Source organism: Ptychodera flava, chromosome 14, assembly GCF_041260155.1.
Source record: "Ptychodera flava strain L36383 chromosome 14, AS_Pfla_20210202, whole genome shotgun sequence".
In the NCBI taxonomy this organism is placed as follows: domain Eukaryota; kingdom Metazoa; phylum Hemichordata; class Enteropneusta; family Ptychoderidae; genus Ptychodera; species Ptychodera flava.
Window position 1 is genome coordinate 3,230,698 of NC_091941.1, and position 16,933 is coordinate 3,247,630.

Sequence of the window (16,933 nt, forward strand, 5' to 3'; positions counted from 1 at the left end):
ACAGTTACAAACTTTAAAGACCCCTGTCTTTCCCGTTTTATGTTTGTCACAGTGGATCTGGTAGGCTGTAATCAACTTTGCATGTAAAAAACAACAATACATAGTAACGACATCTCTTCATTGACGAAAACATCTTCCTAATGTAATCTTGCTCATCGTATCAAATGCTGCCCTCACCGATTATGGCATTAATTTCCTTTGATTAGCCTTACTGTAATGCACCATGGAAATATAATATCTCCATTCCCTACATGCAGGGAACCTTAAGAAATGTGTAAAAACACTTTAATATTTTATTTCCGACAACAAAATATCACCACTCCAGTGTTATGTTTTTGTACATAAAGGGTATCACGGTCAACTACAACAACGACAGCATCAACTACAACAACAAAAATAATGGCAACTACAATAATGATAAAAATAATATTTGTATCAATAATAATAATTTGATAAATTTGAAATGAATTTACATGTGAATTGATATCTTGAATCAGGAAGAACTTTCTCCGAGTCAGTTTTTCATTAATTTGGTCAACATGATACACGGAATTCCATAAATGCATTGAAATTTCAATCATTATCCGGTATAATGTACTGTTAATAAGGTTGTTTTCATGACTTCAGAGTTCTGTCTAATAATTGTCTTTTCCCTGTCTGCACATTCTCATTCTCAAGAAGCCAGGTCTAAAAGTTATCTCTTTTTTCTGAGCAAATATTTTCTGTCCAGAGTCACAAAACTCGCACATCAAAAGTCAAAATCACATCCTCAAGTCTAGGCAACAGTAAACAAAATAAAGTCCTATCTATCTGTCAAAGGTTGGAATCATATAAACTATGCCATGGGTTACTGGTCAGGAATGAGGGTCACATGTCTGATTAAAATACAGTAACACAAAATCAGTGAGACATGGCTAGTGTATTTGGAAAAATATGAGCATGAACCTGTGGCTGTTATAAGTGCAACGAAGATATTAGTCTACGGCCATTGCAGCATATGCATCAACATATCACTAGGCTTGGGAAATCTGTTCTCATCAATTCTACAAAAGTTATACGGGGTCAAGAGCCTGGTTGGTACATTTGTATTCAAGTTAAGTGGTAAACTGATTGTGATAACAAAGTTTACTTTAGCAGATAATCCTATCCATGCACCTCATTGGAGGAAATCATAAACATACGCACATACATAAAAGAATAACAGGAATACAGTATCATGATTAAGATTTTTTACCTTCTTCCTTTGATATCTTGCGTTGTAGTACTGGCATTGTATTCAAGAAGCAAAGATACACACTTCAGGTGTCCCAGTGTCAAGGCATAAAACAAAGGTGTACAGCCATTTTTGTCCTTGGGATCAACTTCAGATTTGCAGTCAACGACAAGGGTCTTGACACACTCTGGATGACCTCGGCTACCAGCACAGTGAAGGGCTGTCAGTGAAAATAAATTGTTATCTTTCAAGTTACTTTCAAATCAATTTAATTTCAAAAGAGAGAGATGAAATCATTCACAATATGTATTCATGAATCTCTATTAACTTTTGGACACTGAAGTGAAGTATATCATTTTTTAAAATCTGAAATAAAGAACATTTTCAATGCTATAAAAACTTTCCTCATCACAAAATCTACGGTTCATAACATCCACAAAACACCAAAAACATACCACATGCATCACTCACAAACAATGTCTTGAGAACAGAAATAATTTTAGAAATTTAAAGAGTTATTACAAGTGTCTTGTAAAATTCTCTGTTATCTTTTAGAAATGATAAATTATCAAGAAGAAGAAAGTTTTCAAGTATTTGTTCAGCAAGATTAGTTTATTATCATTTATTTTGATCAGTATTTAGTTTGATAAATTTGGCACTTACGCTGTAATTTTTGATGGCCATAACAGAATCAGACATTGATTGACAAATAGTGATCTAGAAATAAGTTTGTTACCTTGGAAACATACAATGGTTGCCACTACTTGTATGTTGTCCATTTGTATTCTTTAGTGTGCAACCTGTAGAGTGCGCCCTCACAGCTCAGTTTCTACCAAAATTTTGTTTTTCCCGATTATCAGTAAATAAGTAGTATTTCAGATGTTCTCAATTCAATTACTGAGACTTCAGTATATTTAAATGTTTTTACTTCGAGGTATGGAATATTTCCCTAAGATTTATTGAATGCAGTGATGAATTCACTGCAGATATCTAGTTCAGCAATCCCATGTGTATATAACTAGTAACGGTTTCATATAAAACCTCACTTTCAAAATATTACAATGTATTAAAAATTAAAATGTGTCAATATCTGGGACAACTACCTGTCAACATATCCTTATCAGTTGCCATGACGTCAGCTCCTTCCTGTACCAGCATCTGACATGCCGCACTGCTTCCTGCACTGGCTGCCCATAGCAACGGCTGGCGGCCATTATTATCCTTACAATCATAGGCAGCTTTGTTTTTCAGCAGAGCTTTGAGACATCGTAAGCCTAAGTGTTGCACCTGAGTGTCCCCACACATTTGTGCTGCATAGTGCATGGGATATGCATCATGAATGTCTGGCAGTGAAGGTTCTGCTCCATTCTGTATCAGGTATTCTATCAAGTCACCATGACCACAGACTGAAAGAAAAGTTATTGTTTGAGGTTTAATCTTTCCAAATTATGGTTGAGGAAATCTATTCCTGATCCAAGGAGTGATTGTCCATAAGAAGTGCTTACTTCAAGGATTAAATGTGTAACACTCTGACATGCATTACTTTAATTCATGTGATGATCAAAAAATTGAAAATGCCATAAATCTACCATAATTGGCTATTTTCATGACCCTTACATGACCTTACATCCTGGTATTTTGAGGGTTGGAATTTAAATCAACTTGTTAGATGGCATTCTCTGTTACAACCAACAGTATTTATTGAATTCTGTGCTGCACTGCCAGTGTGATTTATTTCATACAAAAAGCAAAATGTTAACTATTGAATGATACATCAAACAGAAATACTAGGATACAAAATCATGCCGGGGCATACAAAAAGCTCTGACTGAACTATTTTTATCTTTTGAGCCACGCCTTATTCACAGTAGTTTGGCATCATCAATGCTTTTTCCCACAAAATATTGACTTCACATCTGAAAAATCTTTTACGTAGCTTTTTCGACAAAAGGAAATTTTTTAATGTTGCACCAACTGATTGGCCTGTATCCAGCTTGTTCATGAGCCCTATGACATGTTCACACTGTAATGTGTGGTACGGTACGGTTGATGTGTTACTAGGAGTAACAAGACATGCATCTCACAAGGGATCCATCCAACATGTAGCTGAACCCCAAAGGACTTCAACCTGCATGCTCTAAATCATTTAGCACAAATCTGTGGCTTCTCTCTGACATGTCTCTCAAGAAGGGAGGGGACGGCTTACATACAACACCGACTCTACAACACTGATGGGCATTTTCAGATCAGGTCATAGTACATACAAATAGGCACAAGATTTGTAGAAAATGTTTTCTGACTGCAAGCGTACCTGATGCAAAATACTGCATTGACATTTGAGAAAGCTGAAGCAACAGCCATTTTGATACAGACACACGATAAGTTGAGCCGACTGATTTCTTGGCTGACTATAAAGACAAAATCTTCATGACTGATGAATGCTGCTTAAAATGTCATGGTGAATCATTTAATATAAAACCTTCATTGATTAACCCTCTAAGACAAGAAGAATATGCTATTTTCATGTGAGCGCACATCAATATTGACCATTCTAATTCTTTCCATCACTTTAGGACAAGATTGAGAGCTGACAAGGATTTCACCACATTGTAAATTCTCTATACATGTCTTGGATTAAATTGGACCAGTCTTCTCAATGGAATGAGTGAGAAGATCAAGTTAGTACGACTTTCGGACTTGAACATTCAATGAACTTTTCAGAAGATTTATAACCAATTCAGGAATCTGCAGCCTTATTTAGGTCAACCACTTTGACTTTGTTATAGATCACTGAGTGACAATTCAGTATTTTCAATAAAATAAAAATATCAGTTGATAGGGTAATCCACAAGTAGAGAAAAAATAGGTAAGTACTTTTGCTTTCCAACAAAAATCTGAAAATGTTTTCAACACAAATCAAACTATTGACCTGAAAGCACTCTGAACAAACAATTCATACCCTGTCATAAAAACTGAAAAAGTCACCATTTAACTGTTATATAAAACAAATGCTGTGATTCTAAAATGGAAATACCGGTAGAATAACTGGTCGGAGGCTTCTGATTTGTCAATTTCTACAGATACATAGTAAAATATTTCTGTGGATTGTTAATAATAAAGTATTTATTTTAACAAAGCAGAGTCATTTTGACTGTCATTAGTACAGAATTTATGGTTACAGACAGGACTGTTTTATATGGTATTTACAGTATATCACGGACTGTGTGTTTTACTGTCATAAATACAGTATTTAAGAAACTTACCCGTTGCCCAATGAACTGGTGTATGCTTTTCAAGGTCAGTGCCGTTAATATCAGCATACTTAATTAGTACTGAAACCAAGACTTTATTAGCACCAATTGTTGCCAAATGTAATGCTGTATGTCCATCCTTATCTTTGACGTCAGCAATGCTGCTATTGGCTTCCAGCAAAGCTTCCGCGCATTCTGCTTCCTTGTTTTCCACTGTGTAATGCAAGGCAGTCTTTCCTTTGTTGCATTTTGTGTCCAGGGGAACCTGATTACGGAGAAAATTGAAGTAACAACATCAGGGTACTGGCTGCTTTCTGTTCGATTTGTTTTCTATTCAAGATCATGAAGATTGAATCCTGTGTTATCAACACTTCATCAAAGCCTACAGGTGAACACTGACATTGTAACAAAGAGATTTTACAAGTGATCAATTTTATCACAGGACAACAATAATATAATGACAGGTCTGAGATGATATATGAGATGCAAGTCACACTAATAATCTAATTTTGCTCACGAAGATTGAAATGAGGGACAACATGGTCATTGGTAGTTTTTTCATGACACACTCACCATAAAAAATCTCTATACTTATTACATTTAAACCCTTAAAAGCCGAAAGTAGTTCAGTTGAAAATGTTGGCAGGAAACATCATTGGAAGCAGGACAAATTCAATTTGATGTCTTTGTTTTCTTAAAAAAGAAAACTGATATTACTAGCAAAGAATTACACTGAATGCTTTTATGTATGAATATTAATTTCAACTTTAAAAACTGAAAACAATTATCAGAAGCATATTTGAATTACTTGGTCATTTTTCATATTTACGATGCACTACTGTGAATTGTCCACATTTACACTGCATGAAGAAAGGCACATTTGATTACAATAGGCTAAATATACAGGTCTATTCCAGAATAAAATAGTGCTGGTGTTAATTTTTGCAATGTTGCATGAGCACAATACAAGAAAAAAATTGTTTAATGGTGGTACAAAATCCACAAAAAGCCAATAACTGCTTGTAGAAACTGCACAAGTGAATGTTGTTTTCTTTCCACCCAAGTCCATTAAAATTCTACTGTCACCTGTTCCAATTTTGCCAGTTACCATGGAAAGAGAAAATCTAACCAATCACAGATTTTAAGTGGGTGGCCGCTTTTTAAAAATAGCGCCCTCACATTGGCATTTTGAATACCAAGGAACGCCCCTTTGACCATATATGGGCTTATTTAGATTACAGGTGACTGTATACCTTTAAAATTCTAGCTTTCACTTCTGGGTTATCATCACGTATCATCTAAGACAGTACCTTCAGTGCCCTGGTTGCCATGGTTTTACCTATCTCTCTATGTGATTGCTGCTTATTGTCAATGAAAGTCACTTGACATGTTGCAACAAACATGATTAAAAATCAGTCATATGGAAAAACCGCTTGTTTTTTGTGATATAAATAATTTAACCAATAATACACCAGTATGTATGCAGAACCAATGTTATTCACTAAATTAGAGTAATTATCATATTTTTTTCAACTGTATTTGATTTTGTGCATAGTTGGATGAAAAAAGTTAGTTCATTTGTCAAAACTGTACCGGTATATGCACCTTTGACAATAATGATGAACACTACAGGTATTTGTTTATCAAATGTACAAATTTGAATTGAACTTCTGAGTGAGGGCTCACGAAATATATAACATATATTTTGATTTTTTCAAAAAGTAGGAAGTCACACCACTTTATCTTCAACAGCCTTTTGAATGCCTTTGTTATTTGCAGAGTGATTGACAAAGAATACACATACCCCTTCTATGATAAGCAACTTGATTTGTTGATGGTTTTCTCTTTGGCAAGCTATCATCAACGGAGTGATTCCTTTCTCATTGGCAGAACTCAATGTAGACATTTTCTTCTCCTTCAGGTACTTGATAATCGTTTCCAGGTAACGGCAGTCACTACTCATACATGCTAAGTCTACAGCAGTAATGTCATTGGCATCAACGACATCTGGTCTGGCTTCATTACTGAAATCATAGTTTACACATACATGTACTGATCAATTTTCATGAAAACTTTCATTAGCTTGAAGAATTCCTTGGAGATATATGCAGGGCTGTGACACATATGTACCTACTGAAACAAATATGTGCATTTACCCTATTCTGTCATACCAATATTCCAAAGATCTGTTAACAGCAAATATCCATTATTGGGAAGTTTAAAAACTCATGTTTCAATTCACCACATACAAACACAATATTCTATGAGAATTTTTTCAGAACCATCATATGTAATACAGTATATGTACGAGGACATAAATCCTGATATTTTGTGAATAGCTTTGTGGTATTTGACACTTGTTATACTAGTACGATGCATCAGCATTATTTTTCGAGCAGGTAACAACAAAGAAACAACTTTTCCTCTTTAAGACAAGCAACATGACCTTTTTGTTACTTATTGGTCTCTGTGTGATGTACAGAAGCAGAAACTAAATACAATAGTTTTACTGTATGGAGATCCTGTATTGTAGTGATTTGGTCTTTGAATATTGGCTCAGATTTTTATTAGTAAACAACACTGTTATCATTATACACCAAAATGGCTTCTATAAATGTATCACTGGGCTGAATTTAAAACGTGAGCAAGTCAATGCACATGCACACATAAACAAACTGATTTGACAAGTAATATGCTAGGTCTATTATAATTAATACTTCTTCGAGGAAAACCAGATGCTGTGGCTGCATACATAGTATAGGGACAATAAACCTGTAGAGGACCAGCTAGTCCATTTATCAAAGCATTTCATAAAATGTCTTGTTATTTTATTTCTCTCTGATATTTAATGTCAATATCCTATTTCTTGAAACCAATTACAAAAGCTGTACTGGACAGAACATTTGTCACAATGTCTTTTTCTCACAGAATGATAATTTTTATCTGAGGACAAAGGCAGTCAGCAACTCCTGTAAATGATTTCTGATAGTTTAGTATAAAGGCTTTGCAAAATATGTGTATGTTGGGTTGCAACACGCTGCCAATGGTTACATGCAGAACAAATAGTAATTACAGCTATGTGACAAATAGATGTGACACAATACGGTCACTGAATGGAATCTGTGAGTATTAAGAAAGGCAGACATGTACGGGTACATTGGAGTCAGTCACTGGAACATTAACATTTCCAGTACACTGAGATCCAGTATACTGAGTACCTGTTAAGTATGGTCTACACAACAGCCATTTAATATACTTTGTGCTCTATACCTTCCCATGCAGCTGTATTGACATTGATTTATTCCTCAACAAGATGAATAATTTCCCCTCTGCCAGCCTTTAAATGTACTCTGCATGGCTGGTTTGTTCTCAAAGTTTACTTAAGGACCAGCAGAAGACAAAGCTGGTGTTCAAATTCGCCGTTGCCATTCAACAGAACAAATAAGAATTGGGTAAAGCTGATTCAAATCTTTCCAAGGACGTTGAAAAGCATCTGTCATTTCTGTTTACAGTCTCTACTATGTTGCATTTAGATAGTCCAGTTTCTCAGTTGCTATAATACCACACATATTGTACACTATGTACACAACAACATTCTACAATGTGTACCAGTTACTATCACATTTCACGTTAAATTTTCAGGAAAGAAAGAAAGAGAAAAAGAATGACCATATTCCTAAAAGATTTTGCTCGGCTACTTAAACTAGTACATTTCAGACCTGTGTTCCAATTTACGACTCGTCTTTGTCATGTTCCTTTACCCTTATTTTTAAAATTGGACTTTTCTAGAAAAACCAACACAATAACTGCCCATTTCCAATCATCATAAGTGATATATGCAACAAGCCATACATGGATTTTGGTCAATTAATTTCTACAACATCAGAGTCAATAGACCATAGACTCTAAGCCTTTTTTTGGGAGTCTATAAACTGACTCAAAAATTTACAATATACTGTACACAGTACATGTACCACACCTGTAATGATAAAAATGGCTTTTTATGCAAATGAAGTATTTTGGTTTGTCTTACAGAGCACAGCTTATTTAAGTGTGCAAGTTAAATATCTATTTAAAGCGGACACCATTTTTCCTAAAGCATTTAAAAAACCCCAATTGTTCAACTGGTAATAGTGTTAAAGCAAAGAGAAGAGAATTAGTAGTGCAGAATGAAATACTTCGTAGATCACTGAACGTATTGCAAACAAAACAAGAAATAAATTCATGGGCAAACTTTGCTGATTGAATACTGTTATCTATCTAATGGAAACTAATAACTGTATTTTCAGAGACATATTCCACACTTTCCGTTTTTCTTACCTGAGTAAAAACTCCAGCAAATCCAGTCGTTTGGTTTCTATTGCACAGTGACTAGCTGTCTTATTGACGTCGCACTCTTCTTTTTTGTTCACGTCAACTCCAGCAGTAACTAAAACTTCACAGCTATCTAGGTGGCCTTGTTGGATAGCATAGATAATCAGAGGTATTCCTTTGCTGTTGGGCTCCTCAAGAACCTGAAAAAAAACGATAGAGCCCGTGAATTATAATAATGATACAAGATATCACGAAAGACCTGAGCCAGGGTACGCATCACGGAAGGTGTATCGGATAACCAAGTCAGGGACGACCTTTGTCGGTACTGTTGGCATGGAAGACAACAAATGTCTAGGGGCATAAACTGTGCAACAAAAATTTACAAGCTCACACGGAGAATACAACAGATTGTTGTCTGCAGAGGATGAAGTTCAATGCAGAAAATGAAAATAAAACAGAAAGTCGTTGCTGCACAAACACTAAAAATATATTTTCAGATGAGCTCTACTGCACAAATGTAATAGATTTAGCTATGCTGATGTCATGCATAATTCATGTTTCTGACTGAAAGCAAATGCAAAGGTTCTTGCTTTATTCATTGTTTTCATCTCCTTGGTACGTACAGAGTGAAAATGCAAGGGAATATGACATTCAGATACAGCCAAGTGATGTAGCGGTATGCTCAAAGGGAATGACAATGTTTGAACACAGGCTGTTTGTACATGTTCATTTGCAATTTAAACTGATAGAAAGCATTAATCATACTCGAAAGAAGATATATTCACTATTGTTTCTCATTCACTATTGTTTCTCATTAGACTGTGAATCCTGATGCAACGTTTAAAACTCTTGTATTTTTTATGTACTTCCCCATTTTTTTGGAGATCACTTTTGATTCTGAGTGCGTATATTTTCACATTCAGGTCAATAGTGCTTTTGTTTACATTGTGTAAAATCTGGAACATATGAACGGATAATTTTTACTTACTATTAAATTTATTAAAAACACTAAATTTCTTCGCTACTATAAGATACTATGATTGAAGAGAAACCAGAGGAATCAATTGTCTTTCATACCATATTACCTATCATTTCATTTTAATTTGCTCATTTTAAAAAAATAAATTATGTCAATTAATTAGTTTCTTCCAATATGTAATGGGATAAGCCATAGACAGTAGAGAATCTACTGTCAATGAATAAGCATATTAATATATCTGTTACAAAAGCTAACCACATTATGGGACTACATGTGGCCACACCTGTTCCATTAAAATGAAACGCCAACTGTATTTATCCCTTGTCCGTAGTATTCTTGATTATTCATCCCAGTCTTGGGCTGTCACAACAAATTAATCATTGCTACATCTTGAAGGTGTCCAAAAGAGAGCTACCACATATATTCTGGGATACCAAAAGGAAATATATTAAAGAGCATATGATTACATTGAATTTGCTCCCGTTGAGCTACAGGAGAGAATTAAATGATTGTGTCTTTTTTGCTAAATGTTTTATTGGTATGTATGATTTAAATTTAAGCCAGTTTGTCACATTCAAATCCCCTGATGATACTTCCATAAAGATGCCACTTTTTAACCTTTTCCTGCCAATTTGGTCAAGATTAGGTCAAAAGTCAGTGTAGCCAGAAGATTGCACTTTTGGCCGTTACTCTGCCAAGTCGGTAGATTTCTGGCCATTTTAGCCTACCCCATATCCTTCTAAAACACCACCATGTAGCTAGCCGTGTGCACTGCCAGGTCATCCGAGGACAGGTTTTCTGGTGCAGCACGGCTATTCCTCTCGGAATGGGTTTGCAGGGAGTCGAATGATAGGGAAAGGTTCAGTAAACTGTCTGGCCAATTCCCTACACCCGTGGGGGCTTGGGTTTTTTTTTGCCCGAATTTTAGCGTACTTGGAAGGAATGCACAGTGATGTTCGTTGGTGTAGTTGGACATACCAGTACTTGGCTCCTAGGCACTTTACAGATCGCAGCCAAGTGAGACCAACTCGACAATGCATATCTAAAAGGCTATGGTCTAAGAACAACTTAGATGATGGCGCCAATATTGCGAGACGGAAAGCACTGACTTTATGGTCGTGATTGATGGAAAATGCAAACGTTTTTTAACCGGGATGGCTTTACTTGTTCCTGTGATGGAACAGAAATGAACAGACTGAGTAGAACGTAAGGACAACAACCACTGCCTTGTACCGACTTGGTAATACCGTTATAAATTGGCGTAAGGCGTTGTCAGCTGCACTTAGATTCAAGCCAGGCAATGCCATATACACCACCTTGGCCTTGCCATTCAGCAACATGGCTTTGGATATTTTATCCACTATTCACAATTATTGGCTGTAATTTGGAGCCAATGATGGGTTGTCAAGCACTTGGTTGCTCTATGTATGCTTTACCTGAGTGTACTCAGAAGGGACATGAGGATAATGGTAGGGTTTCCCATCCTACTGTCGAGCAGCGACTTCTTTTGTTATGCAAACCACCAGGGCGATATGTATACTGTAGCATGCAAGTCCTGGTAGCATGATAAATGGTACGGAAAGGCGATTTACGTGACAGGTGAGAATGTCAGCGCCTTTTGGTGGACCGATTGTAGTGCCAGTAGTGCAGCTATATCCGGACCATGCGACAGTTTCAAGTTTAACTTGATGCAGATTAGCAATATTAAAAGTGGATATTATCTGTTAAACTAAATTCAGAAACAGACAATAAATAATGTTTATAAAGTGCAATACTGTACTCCAAAAGACATATTTTGATGGGGAGATCACATATTGCCCACCTTACTTCAAGTCATTACATGAAGGTGAGAATTTCAGAGTTCTAACGTGAAGACTGAGAGAACAAAATATTGATATTTAACTGGAATGAATCATTTCATGTGACATTTACACGTAACATTAATTTATTCATTCAATAAAGTGTTTAATTGCATTTACCCTATTCTTGTTGCTTTTCTCACAACGAACAGGACACTTTGCTACAGATCCTAATGCATATTAATGGACACTTTGCTACAGATCCTAATGCACATTAATGGACACTTTGCTACAGATCCTAATGCACATTAATGGACACTTTGCTACAGATCCTAATGTACATTAATGGACATTTTGCTACAGATCCTAATGCACATTAACCCTTTTCCTGCCAAGTCGGTGAAAATCCGCTTGAAATTCGGTGTAGCTAGAATCTGAGCAGCCACGGCCGTTATCCTGCCAAGGCGGTGGAAATCGGGCTACTTTTTGGTACCCCCTTTCCTGCCTAGTCGACGGAACTACGTGTAGCAAACCGTTGCTCGCGCTAGGGGTCGTTCGAGGACAGGTTTTGGGCGAGGAACGGCGTTTGCTCTCGAAATGGGTTCACAGAGAGTCCAACGACAGGGAAAGGTGCGGAAGCTACCCAGCCAGTCCCCCACCCCGGTGGGGGACTGGCTGGGTAGCTTCCGCACCTTTCCCTGTGGGGGACTGGTTTTTTGGGGGGGGGACGAGTAGCGTACTTGGCAGGTTAGCACGTTGACGTATTCTAGCGGAGTTTGGGGTAACTTGGCTCTGAGGCACTACATAGATTGCGGCCGAAATTGACCGTCTCGGCAACGCTAATCTGTAAGGCAACCGCCTAAGACCGCCTCAGCTGGCGGTGCAATTTTTTGCCAATGGTGCGAGACGAAAATCACGGACTTGGTCCTGATTGACGGGAAGTGCGGACGGATTTGACGGACTCGGCTTGATTAGTCCCTGACATGGAACTGATCCGAACGGACTTGAGCGACATTTGTGAAGGGTAACCACCGCTTTTAACCGACTTGTTACCTTCTCGAAAAGACTACCCACTCAGATGTCGGACGTTGTCGGCTGCACTTGGCTCTAGACGTTCAAGCCATGCAACGAAACACACCGCCTCAGCCTTGCCATTCACGAACATGGCCTCAAAATTTGATACCATTGTTCACCGACTTGGCGGCTGTGGTTAGGTGCGTGAACCGTTGTTCACCGACTTGTTACGCCTATGTTGTCCCTGTGAAGTTCGGCTAACGGCCGAGTCTAACGGGAGTTGGCAGACCTGTGTTTGGTTTATACCGTAGTATGACCGACTCAGGTAGAGGTACCTGTCGGTATATTCCGAGTTTTACGCACTCGGGCGTTAATGACGGGTCGTCATCACCGCTGATGACGTAGACGTGCTGGCCACGTTATTTGAAGGAGCCATGTTTGCCCAACGACGAGGCCGAGACAGCCGTTGACAATTTTGGCATCCTTCATCTTTGACCGCCTTAGTTGGGTAAGCCGCTCGGCAGGCGACGGTTATGACCTGAACAAGCCGCTGAAGCACTGTTCGTTGCCGTACAAGAACGAGACGGCCAGTCCATTACTGCTTAATGGGCGATCTGTCGGGTTGGCTTGTCACCGACTTGGATGACAATACGCCCTGCGCAGGCGTACTTAGAAGGGACATGAGGTTAAAGAGACGGGTTGAGACGGGTTTCCCACCCGTACTAAACATGGGCTTGGGCCAACGTCCTTGGGTGGCAGGTGCGCATGCCACGTACCCAGCTGGACGGAATGTCAAGTTGAGATGCTAATGACATTGACTATGTTATGCTAAGTGCTCGAGGATTTGCATCGCAAATGAGTATTATTAGCATATCAAATGGTGTGGACAGGCAATTTACATGACGGGTAGGAATGTCAGCGCCGGTTGGTGGACTGATTGCCGTAGGTCCATTATAATAACAGGTGGATGCATATATTAACACCCCTGCGTCCAATCATGTCCAGGGCTTTGTTTCCCTGTGGCTTTAAAAGGGAGGGACCTGCTAGTCTGTTGACACTGTTCCAGACATGAGCTTGACGGACCGCAAAAGTTTTCTGAAGGCGAGCAGACGACTGAAGCTCAAAGATGCAGAGTCTCTGGGCGGTAGTGGTAGCGATCGTTGTGATGTCCCTAGTAAACGTTCTAAGAAGTCGGGCAAGAAACGCTCCCGTAAGGCGAAGCCATCTCCAGCTGAAAAACCCAGTGGTAAGCGTAAACGTAAGAGCGATCGTTCTGCCGATGAGGATGATGACGGGTCACCGGTCGCCAGTGGTTCTCACCCGGCTGCTCCGGGAGAGACTACTTCACCTGCAGAGACTACATCTGCTCTTGTGGGAGATACTTCACCTGCACAGACTACGTCTGCTGCTGCTAGTGAGACAGTGAGTAACGAGACGGCTGATGCCATTGGTTCTCCCCCGGCTGCTCCGGGAGAGACACCACCTGTTGCTACTATGAGCCCTCATCCTGCGTCAGGAGAGGTTCCTGTGCCCAGTGCGAAAGAGCTTGAGTCCTCGTCATCAGCAGAGGCTGCCCAGCCCGCTCCTGCCATAGTTTCGTGTGCTGCGATGTCCCCGCCGAAAAAGATAGTGCGGAGGGTCGTTATCAGGATAGCCCACCTGATTTTGAGCCAGATATGATCCTTGATGCCGCTACGGGCGATTCAGGCCCAGACGCCCAGACGACGGTGATATCACCGCTGAGTCCGACTCGGAGGTTGACGAGGATGCGGCAGAGGACGATGACTTTTATGACAGGCAGTATGTAGGTGAAGCAAGCTCTGACGACGATGATGACGTTGCTGCTGTGTTGGCGGAGGACGACACCCCTCCTGTCTGGCGTATGTCGGAGACTACCGATGCTAATATATTTGAGGAGACCGATTTTGACCATGAGAGAGGACCGACTTTCACCTTGCCCAGCCACTCCCGTGAGCTCGATTACTTTTTTAAGTTTATTCCAGCTACACTGATCAGATTGGCCAAGGACGAGACTAATAAATACGCCAAATTCCACCAGCGATATATTGCTAGGAAAATAGATAAATACTGGCGTAACGCTGACTACCGAGAGGTGCAGGCGTTCATTGGCGTCTTAGTCTGTATGGGTATCGACCGTAAATCATCAGTGGAGGATTATTGGTCTAGCGATCCCTTTCTGAGAAACCAGGGTATTTCTACTGTGATTACCCGCAGTCGCTTTCAGCAGCTTATGCGATACTTTCATCTGGCAGACCCAGAGAACATCCACGTCGTGATCCTGATGAGGCACGCCGCCGACGTCGGTGTCAGGAGGATCCCCTGTATAAAATCAATCCATGGATGGAGCCCATAGTTGACCGGTGCGTAAATAATTATAAGATGGGTAGAGAGATCTCCATCGACGAGGGCATGGTGCGATTTAAGGGCCGTTCTAAATTTAAGCAGAGATTACCGCATAAGCCTGATCGAGACGGTTTCAAGATATGGCAGCTGTGTGACTCCACCACTGCATACATCGCTAACTTTGCACCGTACCTACATGTAGGTGTGAAATTTCGGGATCAGACTGATGGGAGACGGCAGGAGCGAGGTGTGGTGAAAAGAATTACGATGGAGCTGGTCCAGCCATTCTGTGGATATAATCACAGCCTATTCGTGATAGCCTGTTTAGCACGGTCGTTACTGCTAGAGAGCTGATGGAGACCGGGATCTACATGGTCGGGAGTTTTAACCGCTGTAATCGTCGCACCATGCCCCCTCAATTAATTCCGCCGGGTAGAGGAAGCGCCTTCCTCTGTCTGTTGGGGATATGAAAGCCACGACCAGAACGGACTCTCGTCTTAACATCACTGCTTATCAGGATAGTAACGCTCAGGTGCTGATCTTGAATACGGTCTATCCACCCTTGGAGTGCGTGCCAGTGGGGGAGGGAGACGAGCGGCGACAAGTGCCTCTGTCGCTGTATAATTATCGCCGGTACATGGGAGGCGTCGACCGAGCCAACCAGAAGCGCAAGTACTTTCACACTGGGCGCAAGAACCACAGATGGTGGACATATCTGGCATGTTACCTGATTGATGTTGCCCTGGTAAATGCATATATATGCTTCAAGCATGTACACCCTGATAGTAAGCTGACCCATAAGATGTTTCATCTGCGTGTCGGGAAACAACTCATTGGCGGTTATTGTGGGCGATCGCAGCCCAGTGTGAGAGAGGTCGAGGCCACCGTTTCTCTTGTCTCGTACATCAATCCACAAATCAGCCGATGCACGTTGTCAGCCGTTTGGAGGGCGGCAGAAATGCTGTAAAGTATGCAGCAGAGAGGGTAAGACCACTGCGAGCGGACGACTGTCTGAGACGTCCAAAGGATGTAGTCTGTGCGGTTTCATCTTCACGAGGGCAAGTGTTTTGCGGCTTTTCATCATCGCATGATGCTACGAGGTAAGAGGAGCATTGGCGTGCAGACCTCTACTCATACAGCCCCGACGACACCCATCAGCAAGAGAACCCGACGTAAATAACGGACAGGGGACAGCTTCGCCTAACATGGCTTGACTGTATTCTTAACACGGACCATGATCACATTTTGAGCACGGTTGTGCCGTTTGTTTGTGCTTTATGATCCCGCTGATTGTAAATTGAAACACGGATTATTTTGTACAATCCCCCGATTGTAATCTTTGTAACACGGACCATGCACTCGGACGTCGAGACAGACTCTGAGATTTATTATTCGGCATAATGTAAATTATTCCCGAATAAAATACTATCTATGGATCGCATATTTTCGTTTGTTTTGTTTAGACGGATTATTTTGTACAATTCCCCCCTATTATAATTTTTGAAACACGGATCTGCCACCCCGATTGTAATTTTTGAAACACGGACCATGCACTCGGACGTCGAGACAGACTCCGAGATTTATTGTTCGGCATAATGTAAATTATTCCCGAATAAAATACTATCTATGATCGCATATTTTCGTTTGTTTTGTTTTTACCCCCACTTTCGTTTTTGGCAGATCCGTAAGGACGCTATAGTAATGGATGAATGTGCGTTGTATCACGTGGGAGGGGCACAGCCCAACGGAGGCTGTGCTCGTGCGACGTAGACGTTGTACCAACCATCTGTCGTTGGGGTTAGTGCATAGAGCAGTTGCACTGTCCAGAGCTAAGGTGGTACAAAACTGCACCTTAGTAACAACTGCACAACTAACGTGTTAAGAAACGGTAACACTAACGAGCTAAGTGTTCACTGAACTGGCCAAACTACGTACACGCCTTCCTTCAATGGCGGAACTATGTCGTTGACACTACGTCAAAGCAGACTGCACTGTGCGA

At 40.2% G+C, this 16,933-nt stretch overlaps 1 protein-coding gene across 1 annotated transcript in view; it reads right to left on the minus strand.

The window, feature by feature from the left end:
* LOC139149010 (inversin-A-like) overlaps window positions 1-16,933 on the minus strand; it is a 47,624-nt gene that overhangs the window by 14,466 nt on the left and 16,225 nt on the right. Inside the window, exons 2-6 of the mRNA XM_070720502.1 lie at window positions 8,785-8,978; window positions 6,269-6,488; window positions 4,477-4,729; window positions 2,317-2,619; window positions 1,235-1,433 (exon numbers count right to left, since the gene is read on the minus strand). Of these exons, the coding sequence (XP_070576603.1) occupies window positions 1,235-1,433; window positions 2,317-2,619; window positions 4,477-4,729; window positions 6,269-6,488; window positions 8,785-8,978 (1,169 nt within the window). The remainder of the gene's footprint in view (window positions 1-1,234; window positions 1,434-2,316; window positions 2,620-4,476; window positions 4,730-6,268; window positions 6,489-8,784; window positions 8,979-16,933) is intronic.